A 23,076-nucleotide genomic window follows, 5' to 3' on the forward strand; every position below is an offset into this window, starting at 1 on the left:
GGCAAGACCATAAAGAGAAATCAGAAAATAAATGTATTGCTATTTTCCATCTTCTTAGGACACAAATACAAAATATATTTTTAATGTTTGTATCCCTCATAAATTCATAAAAAAAGAGTGCTTGTTTGGCAATGCTTGTTACAACATTGTAGCCAAATTTTTATTACATTTATTCTCTCATAACTTAAACTACACATTCTTTGTAAAATTCTGTTGACCAATGAGTATAATGCCCATTTATAAATGTTTATAGCCTACTGTATAATATTTAATATGCAAATGTCTAGGGCCTATAAATTATCAATAGGACCAAAACTTTGCTGAAAAAACTTGTACACAATCTACTTTATGCCTTCTGTCCTCTGATTGGTAGTTAATACTTTATTAAATAAATATAGTCTTTTTTGCTCATAAAGCTTTAATGATTTTTAAACATTACTGAAAAAACATTCACTGGACTGAAGCAGCTTGGGTTTACGTGATTATTCATACACCATTTTTTTTATTCATGTCAATTATTATATTTTTTTTTTTTTCATGTTAATGTAAATGTCAAATATGACACAACAGGCTTTTGGGGAACATAATTTTTTTTTAAGATCCCCCAGATCTAAATATTCGCAAAAAATTTACAACACTTTCAACATAAAACCAAGAAATGATCCCTGCCTCTCCCCACAGCCTCTCAAATGTTTGTATCCCCCAGGATATGTCTCCCCTTTTAGGGTTAATTGAAATCATGAAACGTATGTATACAAGTTAACAAAAACGTATTTGATGAATAAATAAAAAGACAAATTCCATGAAGTTCTGCGTTATACTGTAAATTACATGAAATTCGGTGACTTTTTCCTTTTTTTTTTCATGACTGGATTCCGCGATTCCGTCCGCCTTTTCGGCATCACGGAAATTAGGGCTGCACGATATTGAAGAAAAATGTGATATGCGATAACTCATTGAATAATGTGATATGCGATACAATAATGCTTAAAGTGTATAAAATGAACTTAAATTATATTTAAAATTATATAACCTACATGCGTGTTTCACATTCTTTTTGTGACAAGAAACATCCCTTCAACTTCTGAAAGTGAACAGCAGTGTTTTACTGTAGCATAAGAAGTGTTATTTTAACATCAGTGTTACCACGGGGTTAAGGGTTATCCTACAATAGGTTTAGTTAACAACAAAAACTGAATAATCAAATGTAAAAATAAAACGCTGCTTAGTATTCACTGTATGAATTAAATATATATACTGATTCTTATTTAAGCTACAAAAGTTATTCAGCCAAGAGCAGTGAGTGATTTTTCTCTGTCTTTTGTTCATGACCCCAGTTATTGCAAGCCGTTGCGATATGCATATTGCGATAAATACATTTGCGATATTTCGATATATTGTGCAGCCCTAACGGAAATCATAGGGCCCTAACTATTGGCAATAAACATTTTTGCTTGCGCATTTTTGCAGAAATTTCTCTAATCACCTTAATGCACATTAAGCAAACTCTACAGTTTATCAAGTGATAATTTTACTCTTGTTTTGTGTGTCGTTTGTCTTTAGGAGAAAGGAGACAGTGCAAAGTGACATCTGTATAGTTCTTCTGCTTCTCAGGTGACATTTTAAAAAGATTTTAATCGGGAAGCCACACTTCCAAAGAGGAATTTAGAGAATGAAAACGCCTCAAACTGTGATGATAGTTGTGATAATCGAGGAGGAAAAGAGGATGATGAATGCAAACCCTCCTATCCGTCATGCGGCGCGTCGATCGTGGAAAGACCACAGAAACGGTTTTATATACATTAACCTGTCTCTACGCCAACCCACCTTTCTCAAACATCCTCACGTCATTATCAGTGGTGGATGGCATCATTTGTGCTTGTTAATGGCTATGAGCATGTCAATGGTTAATCCAACCTGGCGCCATGGTGAGATCTTCGGTATGTGCCTCTCCGGGCTACTTCCAGGAAGTGGGAAGTTTTGTGTGAAATTTTTCTTTTTATTGAAAGCTGTGATAAACACGGAAAAACGGAGCCATGAAACATCTCACTGGTTACAATCCAGAACAAACTTTTTTTCTTAACCTGCCATCGTCTTAAATGGACTGGGCTTCCATCTCTTCACTAAATACACATTTTCACCTTTTGTTTTTTTAACGACTTTTTCTGTAAATCAATGAAATTTCACGTTTAATAGATTGATCAACCTAGCGCACCTTAACTGACTGGAAGTTTGCTTGGTGGTGTATGGACTAGTCTGGGTTTAGAGGACTTTAGAGGATCGTTTCACTAGTCTGCCGAACACTCGACGGTTTAGAAATGTTAAACATTCTTAGTTTCATGATTCAGTATAGCTTTTGCATGCGTCCAACATCAACATAAATCCCACGCTCTCTCAAGTCTATAGCACATAAATTAATATAATGTCCGGCGTATACAATAGATAAGACTGTATCCTTCACTATACTTAACATTATGGTTACCTTTGGAAAAAACAAACTAACTAACAAAAAAAAAAAAACTGTGGTACCTCAAAAAAAGAGAGAAGTGTCCTTGCTTTAGTGCCAACCATAGGCAAAAATAAAGGACTTTTAATAGTTCTGAGCATTTTAATCAAAACTAGTTTCCAATAAATAACTTTTTTTTTATGTAGTTTTTCTTTCATTATGTTGATATAGTGCCAGTGATTATGTTTTGCCTTGTTCTTGTTCAAGCACTATACAGGTGAACCTCTGGATGTTGGAGGTTTTCTTGCTCAATACAAATGAGCTTGTTGAAGTGCTGGAATGATCCGTTTAAATAAGATGCCCATAGCCTTCCTGATCAAATTATATTCAACTTAAATCTCAATGTGTATTGAAATGGTCACTTCAAGTACCGTAACTTCTGAAACCCACAAGAATTTAAGACATTTTAGAAAATGTGTAAACATTTATGAGTTGTTCAACAAAAAATAAAATGAGTGAGAATGTACTGTTCAATTTTATTGAAAGTTTTGTACCCAGAATTTATACATTAAAAAGATTAAACTGACATCAGACTGGTTGTTTTGCTGCTGCTTTCACCCGAAAACCACGTCATCTCCATGCTGAGCACGAGACAACAGTTTCCCACACAGAATGTACTTGCTATTTCACTACACTTGTTGGTGTAAGCTCAAAGGTAATGGCTATTTGAGGATTCTTTGAAACATTAACTTCTGCATGTCCTTCAAACTTTCTCAGCACAACAAACTCTCAAAGCCTTCATCCGCAGTGAGACCTGAGAAGTCCTTGGACGTGTAGTACGTTTTCCAGAGCTGGACTGGGGTTAAAGATCAGTGAGGGTCTGTTAATAGGTGACTGGTGCAGCACTAATGACCTTCAATGACCCAAAACTCAGACGCTGAAGGCTTTTCTTTCACATCTCCCCGTGACCGCTGCCTACTTACCCATGACCTATTGGAAAGTATGTGACTGAGCATCATATACACTGTTTTATTTGTGTACTTTATGCATCAGGGTATTTCTAAGAACAAAGTAACATTAAGCAACAAGAATGTGCAGTAACCAAGTCTGGAGAAAATAAATGGTTAACCTGCTGTAGAGTATTATTAGTCTGGATATGTTTTGGGATTCGTGAATCATTAACTCAAGCCCACACAGACTTTAAAGAGACGTGTACTCAGCAGCAGATTTATTCTGGTACTTTTATGTTGTCTGTGCTGCATGTACAAACAGCTGGACCTTTGGTGTTGCTCATTTGTGTTTGGCTTTAAAGGAGACTGCATTTTGGTTTAGTTATTGCACAAATGGTGTATTTAACTTCTAATTGTTACTTTCATTCAGTAATTGTTTCAAACTGATCAAAAGTGACTAATGACATGTTCAATGTTACAAAAGATTTCGATTTCAAATAATTGCTGTTCTTTTGAATTTTCTATTCATCAAAGAATCCTTAAAAAAGACAGCCATTAAAGATCAGTCAGTTACATTAAAAAAGGGGGTTTGCTGCACAATGAATGTGAAGGCAAAAAACAAACTGATGGAGAAATAAAAAATGACTCATATCGCAGTTACCAAAAACGGAACTGCAGGACTAAAATCTTTTGAAACAAAATTCACAATACAAGCCATTTAATAGTATACACAGTCAAGCATGGCTTATTTTCACCCTTACGCTCATCAGAAAATAAAATAGTCCATAATATCTTAAGCATGTTTTAATATTTTATCATCAGGCTTTTTGCAGACCTTTACAAACCTCACAATTCTCAATATGTGATCTCTTTGGATTTCAGCACAATATAGCAGTCATACACATACTTCAGGACATGTCTTCCACTGTCCAGTGAGGCCTGGAGGGGGGAGATATGATTAGATTATATAAAGGGCCCAATGGCATCATTAGCCACAAGACAGAAATGTCAACAGATTGCATCGCAAGTCTTATGATCAAGCATATTGTTTTTTATTTTTCCCCAGTTTCATGTGACAATTTAGTCCTCTTGTAAAGGCAGAAAGAATGGAATATTAACACAGTGTATTCACTGTGAATGTGCAATAGATTCAAATCATTCAATGCCATGTCATTAGAAAATCACTTCTTGTCGATAACATTTACTCATTAACATGTTTAAAAGAAATGATTTAGACCAATACATAAAGTTCAACCAATGCACACTTGGTAAAACATTTGGAAATACTCAATGACCTTCATAAAGTACCGTGCAAATTCAAAAAAAAAAATATATATTTATTGTATATGGGGGCTACATTAGTTTTAGTTTTTTTTGTGTGAAAAATCTAATGTATAGGAATGTTTGCATGAGATAGAGTTCTAGTGATCATAGAAGGGTTCTTTTCATCAGGCCTCTGATAGTTAACCAGGACTAGTTAAGCGCTTAACCCCTGAGTGTAGAGCATCAACTACCATCACTGGCCTGAATCTGCTCTACACGCTACCGTTTTCAAACCCCAATAGTCCACAGTGCACAATGAACATAAATATACAAGGGTGAATCCCACAGAATCTATAAATGAATGGATATGAAAAAATATAAGGAAAAAAGAAATTATATTTTGCATAAAATAAGCTTTTTTTTTTACCACTAAGATTGTCACATTATTTTCATGACAATTAAGTATTTTCTAATCAGATTTTCTTTACTGCACTGTCACAGTTCTCTAAATATATGACTTATATTGTACATAGTATGTATATGTTATGATAGTTTTATTGTATTTTAATAAAATATTTAATTTAAAAGAATAAATATGCATTTTTATGCAAAATAAAATTTCCCTATTTTTAATTTCAGGTTGAAATCTGTTTTCATGAGATTCACCCACAATCTCTTTCCATTTCTTGCTGTACATTTATGTGTACAAATAAAGCACATGTCCTCCTACAGCTCTATGAGGGTATATTATATATTCACAGTGTAACAAGCAAGAAATAGCATATTGATCTGTTGAGACTAAGTTGACTGAGCTTGATTTCACTGTATAAGCAGTTTGATAATTATAGAACATCTCTAAAAGTACAATAAGCACAGAAGTAACCCCACCCCAGGACACTGGCTTATTTGCTTTTCACCACTTCTTTGTATAGAAAATGTATGAAAATAATTATGAAGTGCTTTGATTTAGCCCGACCTCCACACGGAAGCTACAGAAGGAGAGGGCTTTCATCACGTTGAAATAATATTTGATGATAAGAAACAGCTTATTTGATTATTATGCTGTATACGCAAACAGCACAGAGAAAAAATCTGTTCTGTTTGGTGTGAGAATGGAGTTTGTCCATGCCTCTGAATCCGACTGCACAGATGACCGTCATTTGCTCAGTACATCTCATAAATAGTCAATTTTTGTTGTGTAAACAAGCAGCAGTTCCTGTTATCAAGTCTTCATTTGATTTTTTTCCATTCAAAATAGAAGTACCTACAAACAGAGTGTAGGAAAGCTCCATTTTATAAGCACTATAATTTGGCTGTATTCAAAGGTGGAGAGCGAGTGAGAGAGCGAGTATGGAAATCTTAGTAGTGCGTCACCTGACCGTCACTCAGAATCTTCTCCCGCAGTCGCTGCGTCCAGGGCGGCCAAAGCCTCGGCCACCATTGATTCAGTGACGCTCACACAATCCATCTCTTTCTCTCTCTCTTGCTCTCCTATCACAATCGAGGGCTCTTTCTCTTCTCTGTCCTCTACCATGAGCTTCGTGTCTGCTGAGGAGAGGCTTGTACTGCTGGTGTGCATGTCCACAGACAGCACGCTTTCCTCATCGGCTGTGTCTGGAGTACCGGCCAGCCTGCTCTTCCTGTCCTCGTCTTCTTCCTCTTGTCCATAGGGATAACCATCCGATCCCTCTGTCCCGTCTGTTATCCCCCCGCTGCCCAGGCCAGAGTCTCGGAATCTCTCCTCTCGCTTACCCGGTTCCGTTCCCAACATCAGCTCGTTCTGTAAGGGTTGGTTGGCGTGTGAGTTTGGAGCAGCTTTTACGGGCGTCCCCTCGCCCTCGGGCTGGAGGATGTAGAGGCTCGGGTCAGCCTCCGCTGGGCTCGATCGGATCTGCTCACCTGGAATATTAGCATGGAGCCGGTTGATGTGGTTGTTGTCTATGTCGAGTTTGGTTGGGCTGGGCTGGGTGCTGTATCCCAGGTTGTGGAAGCCCTGCTTCTTGTGGATGTGGTCCGCCTCCTCGGGGAATGTGTGAGACTGATACAGAGAGCTGCCGGTGGGGTCCCGCTTCCGACCAGGAACATCTACTGGGACTGAGGGGTCATAGATGTAACTGAAACAGAGAGGGGGTTGAGAAAAGGGTTTAATGAAATTACTTTTGGTGGTCTTTTTAGTGGAAATAAACATTATAACCCACTTTGGATTCAATAATAGAGGTGTTACGATACCCTCATGTCACAATACTGAACTCACAATACCATACTAGTGCGATACTCCAAGACATATGGTAAAAGGTTAACAAAAAATGTACTGTTGATTAAAATGCTAAATTTGGTGTTACGTTGGGTGTGGAAATGAATAGACTAGGAGCTGGTAAACCAATGCACAGAACAATGGGGACACCAGAATAAAGATATGATTCTGAAGCTGAAAATAAAGAATTATTTTAGATGAATATGCTTGCACTCTGTCACTGACTAGATATATCTAAAATAATGTAGGTAATCTTTTTACACAAATATTCCCCCATTGCATTATTATACATTATATATAGTAATTTAATGTAGTACTGACACTAAATCTCTGTAAACTTGAATATTTTCTCACAATAATTTTGATTTTGGGTGAGCTATACACAATACATATTGTCACTATATCCACGATACATATTGTTGCATTTTTGTATTGCGATATATTGTGACACGATATATTGTTACACCCCTATTCAATAACCAGTCATATAAAATATAAAGTCAAATAACACTGTTTCAAAACTAGTGGTTGACCGATGGTTGACCTTGAAGCAAAGAGCTTTTTTTTTAAGTTGGAATGTTGCGTTCGCTCTCCCTCCAAGATCATTCCGATACTGAATATATTAGCGACCAGAATGAAAAAGATATTTTGTGAAATGTAACAGGATTTGTTGTGAAATTTCAAAAGATACCCCGAATACACAACTTCTTTTAAAATGCTGTAATAAAATCTGTAACTTGATAACCTGAAATAATTTGCATAGCACAGGCAAACGGCCTTACTGACGAAAGCACAGTCACTGTAGCGAAACGGCATTCATAAAAACAGGTTTACTATGAGTGATAACATTGTATGTGTCCTATTTCCTCTTTTAGGGATTTGTTTTTCCACGTTATGACATAACAATATTTCCATTTCTATCTTTACACCAAATTACACTGTAAATAGGCAGTAAACAGGGAGAGAACAAGAATTCTGAAAACAACAAGAGAATGAGAGACATGTATCAAAACCTATTGTATGTGTGTGTGTGTGTGTGTGTGGCAAAGTGTGCCTGGTGTATTTTTGTCAGACACTTCCTGCTGAGATCCTTCTGTTTTTCACGCCCTTTGCCAGCTGAAAATCCACATGGAAAAATAGAGGCAGGTTATTCAGCCAAAGTCAAACTCAAAAGATTTTCATGTATTTATCTGCCTGTCCTTGTGCGTCTCCACGGTCATATTCAATACATTTAGTGTATCTGATGCAATGTATTACATGAGACCATTTTCACTACACAGATTCATTATAAATTCTCCACATGTTTGAGCACCCATCTCTGCTTAAATCCATTTTAGATTAACAGTTTCAGGGTGGATAAAATGGAATTTTCCACTCTACCTGACAGGGTAAGATATTTTAACTTGAGTAAACATTACCCCCATAAAAACACACACTGCCTACTAGTAATGAAAGCCGTTTTGCCTGGTAAAAGTTGCAACAGAGTAGAATGCTAATGTTTATCAGCAGCAGCATTTGACATAATGCAAGAAAAGCCTGGGAACTTTTCACATTCTATCCACCCTAAACAGTTCCCAGACTGCATACTTTTCCCAATGGATTTTCAAAAATGTGCATCTTTTCACCTAACATTGCACACAACCCCTTGTAAAAGGGTAATTTTGTGATGTTTAAATATTTTACTTTAAGATGAAGAAAAGTGGTCACTGCAATTTTTAATACATGAACAAAGTATGAAGAAATATTTTTTTTGTACTTTTTGCATGTTATTTTATAGGACAGAAGAGTGCAGACAGGAAAGTAGGCATAAGAGAGCTGGCTCGTACCTGGCTCCTTATAAGCCAACAGCACTTAAATGTCTTAAACATGTGCACAACCCACTGTGCCACAGTTCTGACAGTAATAATACATTAAGGAAATTTAGCAAGTATCTAACACTCATATGCAGATGCAAACGATACGTCAGGGGTTTCTAACGCTGCTCTTGGAAGGGCCGCTTTCCTGCAGATATTAACTCCACATGCTCCAAAAAAACTGCCTGGATATTTCTTGATTACATGGTTCAGGTGTGTTTAATTAGAGTTTTCATTAAGGTGGCCTCGCAGGAGCAGGATTAGATCCCTTAAGTATGTATGTTAAAACAAGTGGGCCTGTGGTATTAAGATACAATTTTATGTAGTAGAACATCCTGATACTATCTTGCTAAACTCTTAGAATTGTATACTTTCACATCATATTAAATCAAGTTCAAATGTGTGGGTGTTGTTTCGCAGATTTGACACTAAGCCAATCAGACTACAGTACACGCTAATGTCAAATGCCATAAGAAAGCATGTATTTGTAGTATTCGCATGAGGCAATTCTCGCAGCTCAAGCTAAGCCCAGAAATGTGACATTAAGCAATTAAAGGGCAGTTTGAGAGTGTGAATCTGTGTATTTACTGTGAATTAAACTTTTTGCATCAAAACAACCCACATATATTTTGAAGTGTAAGATATAAACCAAAGGAATACGTCCACTGACAGAGAACAGAGCACTGCTGAATCACAGTTTGAAAAAATAATCAATTCTCAGGTCAAGTTTTGAGAGACCACAATCTGACATTGCTGTTAAACAACAGCAGCTATGTGAGAAATATCAGGATCTTCAAGACAGAATACTTGAGAATAAAAACAATCTCTACTATTTATACTTTCCGTCTTACCCTTTTATCATCCTACAGCAACTGCAACCCATCTGGACAGTTGTGTAGAGAACCTGTGGAGACACAAAAGGGGTCACTGTTTGTTTAACATTCTAGAGATTGTACATTAACTTTACTTACCTTACCATATGCTTTTATTGTAAAATACTGTCAAATGTAGTGTTTCTGCAAGTAAAAAACTATGAATTGCAGTCAATTTTACAATAGTAAAAGGACATTCCCAGAAGTGGTATATTTTATAATTAAATAATTTGATTCATTTTTAGTTTTTCCTCAATAATTAGGGTGTTTTGTGTTGTATGTTGTTGTTCATGTTTATTGCATTAGTTTACTGTCTTGTGTGTATGACCCACTGCACAGTCTACATATTGGCCATGTTTTATGGACAGGCCACTTATGATGATCTCTCATTCATCATGTGTCTTTCTATGTGGTTATCAGTATGTATTAAGGCACACAGCAGAGTTTGGTAGTTTAAGTATTGGTATATTAACAATATATTACAATGAAATATAAATTGTAAAATTATACAGACACCAATATACCATCCCATAATACCTAAAACATTTTTTTTTGCACAAAATCAACAGGATATTTTTTTTTACAGTGTACTTGTAGACTAATGTGTTGATTGCAATACTCATGTTACATTTGTTAAAAAGGTATTTGAAGAATGAAATGTTGTGCCAGAGCTAGGCTACTGAATCAGTGCTTAGGAGAGTGAACATGATTTCAACAAAGGGCTATTCAGTAAGTGTGCTAATTCTTCACCTCAGCTGTTGGAACATGTGGACGTGATCACGGTTATATCAGTGTAAAGAGACCTGCTGACACGGGAAAGAAATCGGAACTGCTCAAGAATAAACTTAAAGTCCCAAACTCTGTTAGCGAACAACTGTGAACCACGGCAGACCATCTTCACAAGCGGACTCGGGTACATTTTGCTTGTGCACACTAACCAACTGAACCAAAACATGGGTCTGCACCAAATGTGCCATTCCTTTTTTAGGATTTCTAATGTGCATACTTACTATCTATCCTAAATAGTATGTGAGATTAGAATAAGTGTGTCCCAAAGCATAGTATGCTATGCGAAAAGTCCCTGGATCGTCTACTATTTCCAGTAAATTTTCGAAATGTGGATCCGTGCACACTCTAATGGCTAATATTGCACACAACCCACTGCGCTTTGGAGGAGGATTCGATTCAGAACTACAAACACCAATAAAATGTGTTAAAAACTACAAACATGGCGGATATGCACGACCAACGGTTAAGTAGAGAGGTTTCGATAAAGGGGTTTGAGTGAATAATAATAAACATTTAACCTGATAAAAATATGTATCTAATGTTATCTGTGTTATATTTAATCTGCAACAACAATGTTAACTTTTATAAAGATCCGTTTGGCCATTAACTTTTTTAAATGCATCAAGTGTTTGCCACTTTTCTCTCCAATATGGTTGGAAATTAAATGAAATATAATGTGGAGGATGTTAACTGTGAGAAGATGATTGACAGGCCAGTTTATTGTAACAGGATGCATGCAACTATGTGACAGAGTGTCCATTAAAGATGCAAATGTATGACGTGACTTGTTTATGACTGCATGTACCAAAGCTTGTCTACTCTTCTGCTACGCACTCAAAGGTATGTACTTTTTCTTCACAAAAAGAGTACATACTTTTAGGGCGCAGTATAAATAGGCAAAGTGGGAAGGAGCACTAATGACAGGGATAAACCACTCTGATTGGCTGATGTGTTCAGATTATATTGTGCCATTTCCACAGGTGACAGGTGTGATCTCTCACAACAACTCTTTCAGTAATATCTGCCAGGCCATATTGGGACATTTCATTTTGTGACATGACATATGGAGTCAACTTGGCATGATATTGTCAGGTATGTGCCTTCAGGACACAAGGACGGACAGTCACATGTGTTTGTGACATTCTAGATTACTCCTAACAGTGGCCAGTAAAATAAAATGTTATTAATATATCCTCATTTTGTGAAAAGCAACACAGATGCTTTGACCTTTCCACGGCCTGTCGGGCCATTTCATGCTTTGGCCTTTCTTGTGCTCTTTATGAGCAAGTTGCCTTGTAAATAATTGATGGTTCTGTCTGGGGAAAAAATCCATCTAATAGAACAGACACTCCCAGTAGGGTTGAACGATATTGGAAAAAACGGACATATACCTGACAATATTTTGTTTTTCTGTAGTAGATGTTGCGATATGAAAACAAACAATTTCACCAGATGACTTGAATAGCTCTATTTGGAAAGAATGAATCATTCTAGAATGATTGTGGTGATTTTGTAGGGGAGTGCATCTGCATAGAAAATAATAAACAAAATATAATCATAGGTAAATACAATAGAACAAAGATACAAATAATAATAAAAAAAATAAAAAATAAACAGTTTGTATGTGTTCAGGTAAGTCTAACAGTATTCAGGTATAGAAATTCAATAATCAAATGTAAAATAACACTGCATAATCTTTAAAGTTAAATATAATCTTTTTTAAAGCTACAAATATGTTTTCTGTGCGTTTTGTTGTTTAATAAGACAGAACATGATAAACTTTCTCTATACGATGGTTAAAGTTCCGAAAATTGTGTGGTCCCTGATCCGTACGGATCAATGCCCATACTTGACATCACACATCCTTTGATGTGACTATCGCAGATGCGCACGTCGCAAGAGCGATGCTAAAACGATATATCGTGCAGCCCTAACTCCCAGACTCCCTCCCTTTCTCCAGAGAGAGGCATGGAAAAGTCACCTCACGTGTTCTATATGTTAGAGACAAACATTTAAAGCCAATGCAGAACAGACCAATATAATCACATTGTGAAGACCGTTTCCATCAGTGTTGTTTTAATATTATTTAGTTTTAGTAATTGTGTGTTTTTGTCATTTTTATTAGTTATTGTTTTTTTATTAATTTAATTATTTCACTTAGTTTTAATAATTTTAGTAGCCTACTTCAACTTTTTCACTTTTTTATTTCTTTTATTCTTTTTGTAGCCAGTATTTATATTTTATTATTTCACTAAACATTTTAAGTGAAACTTTAAATTAACTGTAACGTTTTCATTTTAGTTGCACAGATTTACATTACATTTTCATTTAATTATGCCCCAATCGAGTGTAAAAACATTAATTTGAACACAACTGAATTAAATGTAATGTTGATAGTTAAGAATTAAGGAAGCAAAAATGACTTAAATTAATTCACTTGTTGCATCAAATGTGATTGAAACTAAGACTAAGGCTCAATTTAACAGGTATATCAAGTTAAGCAATATTTGTTGTGCATGTTTACTGACGAGCCAGTCGCTGTGACAGAAAGGCAAATGGTTTAACAAGTGGAAAAATTCAAAACACACTGCAATTAGACTAGAAGAGTCTTTACTGCGAGTCAATATGACGTCTGTATGTGAAAGAAATTTCTGAAAGATTTATTGTCTTGAATTTGAGTAATGAACATTTTAAAATGTGATTAAGAACTGAAGCCTTCTACCACTAATTAACAAGTTGGTTAGATGTATATATGACATGCATACAATGTTAAGTATACTGTAATTCTATACTTACTGTATTATTAAGATACTTTATTCAAAATTTGGAAGACATTTATAGACAAATTATCCTGAAACATAACTTGATTGCCATGGACACAAGAAACTGGCTAGAGCTTTGCTAGGTGATTAGCAGGCAGATGTGGCACAGCTGTTTGACAGCAGGAGTACGACACCGGCACCTGGGAACCTCTTTGTCAGCTGCTAGGGATTATTGCATTTTACAGCAGTCAGCATAGAACACCGTCTACCTTTCCATCACTACACTGACATAAGTTTCATGTATGGTTAACACACTTATTATTAGAATGAAAGATTAAAGTCTTTGGTTTATGGATTAAAGTCTTGGATTATGGGGGGGACTTGGATGTAGGATGGGGACTTGCTTCTATCCATCGGTTGTTGACTAAATGACAGCAGATCTGAATGTGAGCTTGCAGTCAGTTGTGGAGGGGCATATATCACCAGCAGGAAATCTGTCATTTTCATTGGAAGACTGAGATTTTGGGTAAACTAACGAGGCAAAAAATTATAGTATTTTTAGTTGAAGTTTTAGTCTTTTTTTTAAATTTAGTTTTAGTCTAATTTTAGTTCAGTTTTAGTTCAACTTAAAGGGTTAGTTCACCCAGAAATGAAATGTATGTCATTAATTACTCACTCTCATGTCGTTTTAAACTCGTAAGACCTTCGTAACACAAATTCAAATATTTTTGATGAAATCCGAGAGCCTTTCTGACCCCCCTATAGACAGCAACGTCAAAACCACGTTCAAGGCCCAGAAAAGTAGTAAAGACATTGTTAAAATAATACTATAATAGTATAATACTACAGTGGTTTAATCATCCCGACAGCAAAGCGGCAGAAATGAGGGCAAGGAACCAGCAATGCAGGTTTGAGAGGTGCCACCCTGCCAAATCTCGCAAGAATCACGACTTGCTTTACGGCACGACGTCACATACATCAACAAGCAGCCTCTATGGAAGACACTAGTACACATTTCAGATGTGAATCATGGCAGAGTCGACGAAGAAAATGAAGAAAGCGCGGTCGGAAGAGTGCAGAGACGGCACTGCGTGAGTGGTATTGACGACAGTAACGTTAAACACAAGTACTCCACAGCGACTCTAGGGGTCGCTGTTTGATAAAAACGGTCACTGTTTGCCTTTAACAATTTCTTCTCTTCCTTGTCAGTCTTCGACGCTGTTCAAGTGAGCACCACGACTCATGCGTGTGGTGCTGATGCAGGAGCCAGCCAATACTGAGCCGACGTTCTGACGTAGAACCAAGAAGCGCTGCACTGTGTTTACAACGTGAACAGCATCAGAGACTGACAGGGAAGAGAAGAAATGGTTGAATAAAGTCATTATTTTTGTTTTTTCACACACAAAAAGTATTCTCGTCGCTTCATAACATTAAGTTTGAGCCACTGTAGTCACATGGACTATTTAACCATGTCTTTACTAAGTGGCGATTACGTTGCTGTCTATGGAGTGACAGAAACCTCTTGGATTTCATCCAAAATATCTTCATTTGTGTTCCGAAGATGAATGAAGGTCTTATGGGTTTGGAACAACATGAGGGTGAGTAATTACAGACAGACATTTAATTTTTGGGTGAACTAACCCTTTAAACATAATTTATTCCATTTAGTTGCCATGACAAAATGTTTAAGTATCTTTTTTATTTCAAGGAAAATGTTTTTAATAGTTTTAGTTAACAACACTGGTTCAAACAAATCATTAAAAGGGTAATTCACCACTGGCAAGATGGGCTTTTAATAACACCTGGCTATAGAAACATGAGAATAAATTAAGTTTGTACTACATGATGTTTTATTAAAGTTTGGGAGGAACACGTTCAAATGATCCATCCAATCAGCACGAGAGGAGGCTTACATGTATATATAACTATATACAGTACATAGCAGACTTGCCTTTGTTCCTCAACAGTTTTCTGCATCCCTCCGCCACCACGACTCCTCACTATTGGCTGGTTCCTATCCCAGCCAGGGATACGGGAGGAGTGCTCTTGGTTCGGGCCAAATCCCGAGCTCAGAGCCCTCCCCTCAGACAGCACGCCAAATATGCATACTCTTTTACTGATTATCTGATTATTTGTAAGTGTGAACTTGTGAAATGAGTAGAGAAAACAGAGATAAAGGGCTGTGGCGTTGCCTTTTGCCAAACATTTCAACACCCATAATGCACTTCTGATTTTGTGCCAAATGCAGAAGTTTGATCAGGAGTTTTTAAAAAGCTGACAAAAACTAGCAGACAAATAAACAGGGATATATGTGTGCAGGTAAAGGAGAAAGACATTGTTAATTTACATATACTAGAACTGAAATTGAAACAACACAAAGATGGTTGCAAATCGGCGAATTTCATCACTAACCATGCTCTTTAAGAAACAATTACAGGATTTTAACTCTCATCACGGATGGCCAGAAGATTAACAGATTCAAGAGAATTTGATATGAAGTTATGATGAATGGCATATCCAGGACTCTATATCCAGAATTGAAATGTTCCATTGAGAAAGGTGATTCCTGGAGAGATTACTGGAGATTGCGGGCTGAAACTGAGGCAGATTGAAAACTGAGCTATATGCCACTGGCAGACATTTCTCCATTGGAATAAATTGGAGAAGGGAATTTCTCATCACTGTAGAATGTGTGCCCTCCAGTTCAGCTTTCTGGCCTGTGCCTTGAAAGTGACAAATGCTTAATCTCCTGCAACAAAATGAGGGGTTTTTCCATTCCTTAGCCCTTAACCTATAGGACACACACACACACACACACACACACACATACAAACAGGTAGGCATCCACACACACAGCGATAGCATTAAATCACAGACTTTACGCATTTAGGCTCAAAGGCAGACACACAGTATGACTGATCGACGCACACACACAAACACTTTTTAGAAGATGCTCTGCTCTGAGCATTACTCAAATGTTCAAATCCCTTAAACTGGTTCAACTGCGGTGTGTGCCAACACAAACCTACACACATGCACTGGCCTTCCACAGCCAAGATAAACAAACACACGAGCCACTAATGGTTCATTTCCTTTCAATTTGTTGAGAACAATGTGAAGCAAACTGACAGATAAACCAGTATCAAGAGATAATCAGAGCTATTAATGACCAGCTGATTTCACTTATACAGCTCTGACACATTGAAATCCTCTCACAGACACCTGTAAGACGCTGCCGCCGTCCTGTTTTCTTTTTTATTATTGCTTCATAGAAAGCAGCTTATAAAAGGGTGTTTTCACATTTTCACTAGTTTGTTTAATTTGTCTGCTAACAATTTTCAATATTGTACATGCATGTCTTACTAAGAATTCTGTCATTTCTGTCAATTTCATGGCCCCCAGAATATTTTATTAATTGTTTTATTAATATCTGGACAAAAAGAACAGAGCCTCTGCTTTAAAACAAAAACAAACTAGCTTTGTGCATTCTTTTTTATCAACACTTGAATGTGGGTAAGTTTGATAAAAAAGCTAAATTTTGGAGCAAAAAGCTGAGAAAATCACGTTCAGATCCAGATCAGATTCCGAACAATGATCAAAACATAGATTTAATAGATCGTGTCCACCAGCACCCAGTCAGTAATGTCACTGTAATGTAATGTTTTGATTTATATGCTGTTGAAGGTTGATGATCAGGTTATTTTACATGTGCATCTGCTTACATATGCTATCGCTCGTTTCTGCTTCTTCTCTGTCTGTGTTTTGATCCGGAGACTCTTTCAGTATAGGCCCTATGTGTAATAGTTCCGCCTAACGTATAACTGTGAATACATGGATTGCCAGAAAATTCCGTCAATGGCGGGGGAAGGAGTTAATGGCATTCTGTGGACATTTCGAACATTTTGTCTTGCTATGGCTAATGTCATAGCTAGCATTTTTATGAATACAACATAAAAATTAAATAATATATATATTTGTATTATTATTTGATAAAATTACAGCTTGGAAATAATTCACAATAAATAAAAAAAAGTTTACAAATGATATTTATCTTGTTTTTAAACACATCATTGTCTCATATTTCACTGACACTGACTTCTTGGTAACAAAGTACATTAACTATTTACAAAAACTGTATTAAGGGCAGTTGTTGGTCCTGATGGAAATGATATGGGGACATTAGGGGGTAAATCATTTTTATACAATAAGTTTTGAAATGGTTTATGATTATTTCACTATTTGTTTAGAATCATTATAATTTTGAAGAATATTTGTATGTGTATTGTTTAAGAATGAATGAATGTCTGGCACAAGGGTAAACTAATAAAATCTATGTATAATAAAGCGTTTGAAAAGTATGAATAAAGCATTGCAAGAAGTTTCCAAAACCTTTTAGGCTGCTTTCACACTTAGTTTGATTGCCTGTTCCGAACCAGAGATCGATTGCCCCAGCTGGATTGTGTTAACATTATATAATTTGGGTCTGAACCGCGTTTGTGCATTTGCATCAAAGCAGCAGCTGTTTACCCCTGTTGCTTGGTAAAAATGACGCAGAAGAAGGCTGCAAAATGCATAGCGTTGCTCACCTCACTTTTATATTTTTGGATTTTGAACCATCTGCTGTGAATGTACTGCAAATATTCTAAAGAGCGCGGGAGTCTGCTGAAAGTGAGCAGAAATTCATATTATCTATACTTGCACTGCAACTGTGTCTATAGATCAAGAAACACCCAGCTTCTTTACATTACATCCAAGCTATTTGTTGTGTACAATGCATCTATTTAATGTACGAGTGAACAGGAAGCTGATCTCTGTTGTGGCAGCATCTCAGTTTAGTCTATTATGCTAAAATGCTGGTTTATGTTATCAGTCAAAACATTACACAACCCTGTCCACCCGAACACAGGAAAAGAAGCAAATTTACATTTCCACAAATCGAAGGCGCACACAGTTCTGGGTCATTTACAAGGACTTACATTTAGATATACGCCTCTGGGGTAATGGCTTACTCTTAAACAATATTTTTTACCTTAATGACAGGGCCAATCTTTCACAAAGTTCATTAGCTAATACACAAATAGAGAGAGAGAGGGATAGTAAGGATATTAGGTTATCCACCAATACGTGTACGTGTGTGTACGTGTGTGTACTGAGTATTGGATGATGTGTCTGTCTTGTACAGGTGGAGGGTTAATACATTAATACATAGAGGGATCAGATTCACGAAGGTGTGGTTTAGACAAGTGGGAAAACTGGTTTAGCATTTCTCTTTCCCTCAGCATGTGTTATGCTCCCGTTCATTTCTACAGTATTTACGCCATATGGACTCAGACAGATGGCATGAAACTGACAAGGGTCATTAACAATGGAAGAAACATGAAGAATCCATCACAAAGCTGGAAACATTTAAAAGTGTAATTTCTGTATCTTTATTTATCTGGTTGGATCAACAAAAAAAAAAAGTGACTATCCAATGACGAACATCTCACATATTTCTCCAAATGTTTGGACCAGCTAAATATCACATCCGTGTAAAATATAACCGTGTTTAAAGCTCCTTTTTAATATGTCTTGAAATACTGCCAAATGTGGGTGTGCTGCCCTGGACACTGTTGCCATGACCTCATTACCAGAAGACCAGCGCTTACACAATCAGCCCTCTTGAGACTGCATCATCACTTAATATACGCTAAATATACAAAACAAGGATCCACCTTACATCCTGAGGCATAAAAACTGTGTCATACTGATAAAAGAGTCTCTTTTTTTGCATTTAGTTGCTTGCAGGGCTAAAATTCAACATCTAGTCCCCAAATGCCGCTTCCTTGTACACATACATATTCTATTGTCTTATATCTGATTTAAAAAATCGGAATATCCTAATCATGTACATAAATTGAGTAGTGCAATAAAAAGTGAAATTGTGAGGTCGTTACCTTAAGATGTCATTTATACCTCATCTGACCCTGGGAAATGTTGTTGTTGTTGTAACCAAATGTAGTCAGGTTGATGCATCATAAATATTTTAACTTGAATAAAACCAGTTACCACATGAAGCGTCTTCTACAGCGAGAGAACAATACAGCCTTTAAAAAAGTGCACTTTTTCGTAAGTAGTAACGAAAAAATTAAAACAGGCTGAAATTCAGAAAGCTTAAAAACAGTAAATGGTGAATGCCTGGGAATCAGACGTATAACCTTCATGTCACATGCTCTACTGTTTGAGCTACAAGAATGCTAATTCTAGAAATAGTTATCATTGATAACTAATAGGCTAATTGTATGTCCAGCTTCAATGAAAGAAATCCTGTTTTCAGAATATGTCTATAGTGTGATACATTTGACATTATATTAATCGTTACGCATATATGCACTACCGTTCAAAAGTTTGGTCTCAGTAAGATTTGTGTTGTTGTTTTTGAAAGAAGTCTCTTAATATATATTAAATTATGTTATTTGTGTTCTTACATACAGACATTATACAGTGCCACTTGATTACAATTATAGTAGCTACAGCATTCTGCCAAATCATAAGAGATAATCAAATGAACATTTTCCAATTCTAAACATTTACATCTTGCCTGCAGGGCCAAAATTAAACAATTTCTCTAAGAGTCATCCCATGACACTCATTTGCTCCGGAGCAGCAAAACCTTCTCCAGTACATCTATGAATACTGCGTTATTACATGAAATCTACGCAACACTAGCGCTCATGATCAGAGATCCACAGTCATGGGATCACACAAGATGGAAGACACACAGGCCCTGGGTGGTTTGTGCATCACAACATGTTCTTTTTTAGTTGTTTTTTTTGCAGACTACTAAAAAAATCCTTATCATCGTTAAACGTGCTGCCATTCAAACAGAGCCCTGCTTACAAAGTGGGAAATGGCTAAAGGGAAAGAGATTGAGAGATTAAAACTGTGAATAGTGAACCATGGAAAAAGGTGCTGCTTTGTGTTACACAACGTCATGCTCAGATGTACAATGTAGACTAGTCTGTGTACACACTAGCAGTGTAAATGTCAAGGTAAAATGCCGGAGCTTGATGGAGCACGAGGCCCAGTGGCCCTTTGTTGGTCACCTCAGACCACACCTTCACAGCACAGCAGACCTTGCTCAAAAGTAAACACTGAGTCTGACTGTAAACACAAACTGCATAAACCTGCTCACTCCCTCCTCACGGCTACTGTAAACATTAACACAAGCGTACCGAGCATATATGGAGATGACAACGTGATAAATGCTAGATTATACAGCATAAAAAGTACACCAAAATTTTGGGTTTAACTTTAAAAGTGTCAAAAGGGTTTAATAAGATGTCATTTAATTCACTACCGTTCAAAAGTTTGGGGTTGGTAAAGTCTTATGATAACCAAAGCTGCATTTATTTGATACAAAATCAGTGTAAACAAACTAAACTACTTAATTTTCTATTTTAAAATGTAATTCATTCCCATGATGACAAAGTTGACATTTCAGCCATCATTACTTCAGTCCTCAGTGTCACATTACAAACTGCACACCTTCACCTATTAAGGTAAAAGCCTTTTTCTTCTGCCATCGGTTCACAGTAAAAGTAATGTCAATGACAATATATGGCGACTCAAAAGGGAAGAAATAGCAATGATTGTCACAGCTGTTATAAGCTCAATGATAGGGAAATTGAATGTGAATAACAACATTTCAGTCTGTTCTTCACACAAAGCTCTCATATGGCTCCAGAAGGCTTTACAGCAGACAAGTATTGCTTTTTGAGGCTTTATATCTTCAGTCATTGTTCATTGTAACTGCAGGGGAAATGTTGCTCAGCACAGACTCTTAAACTTCTCCATTTGTGTTCCAAAGAGGGAAAAGTCATATAGGTTTGACATGAGAGTGAGCTAGATGTATTTTTTATTATAATTATTTTGGAGTAAACTATCTTTTAACAGTGAAAAAACTAAACTACACCTCCATACGACAAGGTAAATCCGTGTTTCTTCTAGCGTAAATACATGCACAGTGCGAGCACAGGCTTTATCAACATTTAAAATAAGTCTTACCAAACACCAGTTAATCGACTTTTTATGTTGTTTAACTCCCTCATATTCCCAAAAAGGCGATGATACGGGCAAACAATTCATTTATTTTTTGTTCTAATAAAGTAAGTAGACTTACTTTTTATCTTTTAAAGATGTGTCTTCATATTGTACAAACGTTCAATCCGTATAGATATTGAGATCCGCGCAACAGGTGAGAGGAAAAACTTGAGCTCTTAAATGAAAAAGCGCGTTAAGCGAAAACCTTTACCTGTTACACTGATGATAAAGGTGTGGTAGTTGTTTGCCAGAGGGGCTACAATTTTACGAATAACTCCGGCGTTCATTTATTTTCCCAGTTCGTATTTCCTAATATACTAAAACAGAAGCGACCTCAAAAAGCGAAGTGTCCCCAAAAAAAACTTCTTCCATGACCTGAAGACGTCGCGCACACATCGCAGCCGCTTCCTCCTCCTTCCTTATGTTTATTTTCCCCTGTTACTGCTTCCGACTCCGAGATGATGAAGGTCCCCCGTGACTCCGCTCTGCCGTGCCTCCTGCACACGTCCATTTGAATTTCAGATGGCAGTCTGAGTCCAAGGAAAGGCCTGTGCTCGGCACGTTAATGACAAACCATGTGACGAGGGATCAGGAAAACGCAGCGAACTGGGAAACACCGTTTAAACCACTGGCACCCTGGGAAATCATTTCAGCAGCACAAATGACCGTCATGCGGTGTAGGCAATGCATGTGTTAGACACCCAGCAAACATCCCAGCAAGCAATCTGACGTCTAAACCTATTACATTTTCACTGACAGCCCAAATTTTGCCTTGTTTTAGACGTCTGGGCTGTGTTTGGACGGCTATTAGACGTCTTTTAAACGCTAAATTGCTTGCTGGGCAGGCTAGGCAGGTACGTGCATACAAGTGGATTTGAACTAAATAAAGCAATTAAAGCAACATTATTTTGAGTATAATAGTTTATTACAATAAAATATATATGATATATTATGAACTTTAGGCCTTAAAGACTTAAGTCATATCAGTGTGACCGTTTACATGCTGGAGCAAATGCCCACTGGCTTTATCTCTGTAATCCCTCTGTTATTGGTCAGAGTGTTTGCTCAAAATTAATCAGTAGTCAGGAGAAGAGAGTGTGATGCCATGGGTTAAGCAATAATCTGATCGACTAGTCTGAATGTTTGTGATAAATGATCTTTTTCGCCTGTGAATGGCAGCTGAAGGCGACATAGGGATATCTTTGTGTAACTGCTAAAGGAAGCTTCATGTAGGATACTGTAAATGAGTCACAAGTTCATTTCTGAGTATTAATATCAAGTCAAAACATCCTTGCTGTTTCTTCCTCTACATGTGTTTTGTGTGTGTGTGTGTGTGTGTGTGTGTGTGACCGTGTGACCATGTGACCATGATCTATGTGACCATATTTTGGGGACAAATTTGTACATAGGCTAAGTGAGCTAAATCTGACAAAACCTGAGAGAGAGTACAGGTTTGACTAAACTTCTGAGGGCCAAACATTTGAAAATGTCTTCACAAATATAGTGATACATGGCGAAAACTGACTTGTGAGGATATTTCAAATGGCCATGACTGTTTGAGTTGCCCATAAATCAGCTAAATCATACTTATCATCTGAATATAAAACAAAATAGTCAACAGAAAGTCCTCACTATGGTAGAAAAACAAACATACAGTATGCACAATTGCACATACATGTATGTGTATTCTTGGTGCTCTTTTTTTACGTTAATGTTACTGTAATTTTCTTGGGATAGTGTCTGTATAAGCTAGAAGGTATTTCTTAAAAAGATGTGTTCGTGTCCATTTGCCAATGCTGTTAGAG

At 36.8% G+C, this 23,076-nt stretch overlaps 2 protein-coding genes across 3 annotated transcripts in view; one reads left to right on the forward strand and one right to left on the reverse strand.

The window, feature by feature from the left end:
• rell1 (RELT like 1) overlaps positions 1-3,032 on the forward strand; it is a 33,462-nt gene extending 30,430 nt beyond the window's left edge. Inside the window, exon 7 of the mRNA XM_084109278.1 lies at positions 1,564-3,032. Within this exon, the coding sequence (XP_083965404.1) occupies positions 1,564-1,587 (24 nt within the window). The 3' untranslated portion in view covers positions 1,588-3,032. The remainder of the gene's footprint in view (positions 1-1,563) is intronic.
• A 1,400-nt stretch (positions 3,033-4,432) lies between these two features.
• LOC311079662 (uncharacterized protein) lies at positions 4,433-21,853 on the reverse strand. Of its 2 annotated transcripts, none has more exons than XM_084109279.1 (3): positions 21,351-21,853; positions 9,618-9,670; positions 4,433-6,773 (listed from the first exon to the last, which is right to left on the reverse strand). In XM_084109279.1, the coding sequence occupies exons 2-3, from the start codon at positions 9,647-9,649 to the stop codon at positions 6,041-6,043; spliced, it is 765 nt and encodes a 254-aa protein (XP_083965405.1). In that variant the 5' UTR covers positions 9,650-9,670; positions 21,351-21,853; the 3' UTR covers positions 4,433-6,040. The 2 variants fall into 2 exon arrangements, with proteins under 2 accessions (XP_083965405.1, XP_083965406.1); XM_084109280.1 differs by having other exon boundaries at positions 21,483-21,692.
• Positions 21,854-23,076: the final 1,223 nt, after the last annotated feature.

The sequence above is a fragment of the Abramis brama genome (assembly GCF_963993115.1).
Source record: "Abramis brama genome assembly, chromosome: 3".
NCBI lineage: Eukaryota > Metazoa > Chordata > Actinopteri > Cypriniformes > Leuciscidae > Abramis > Abramis brama.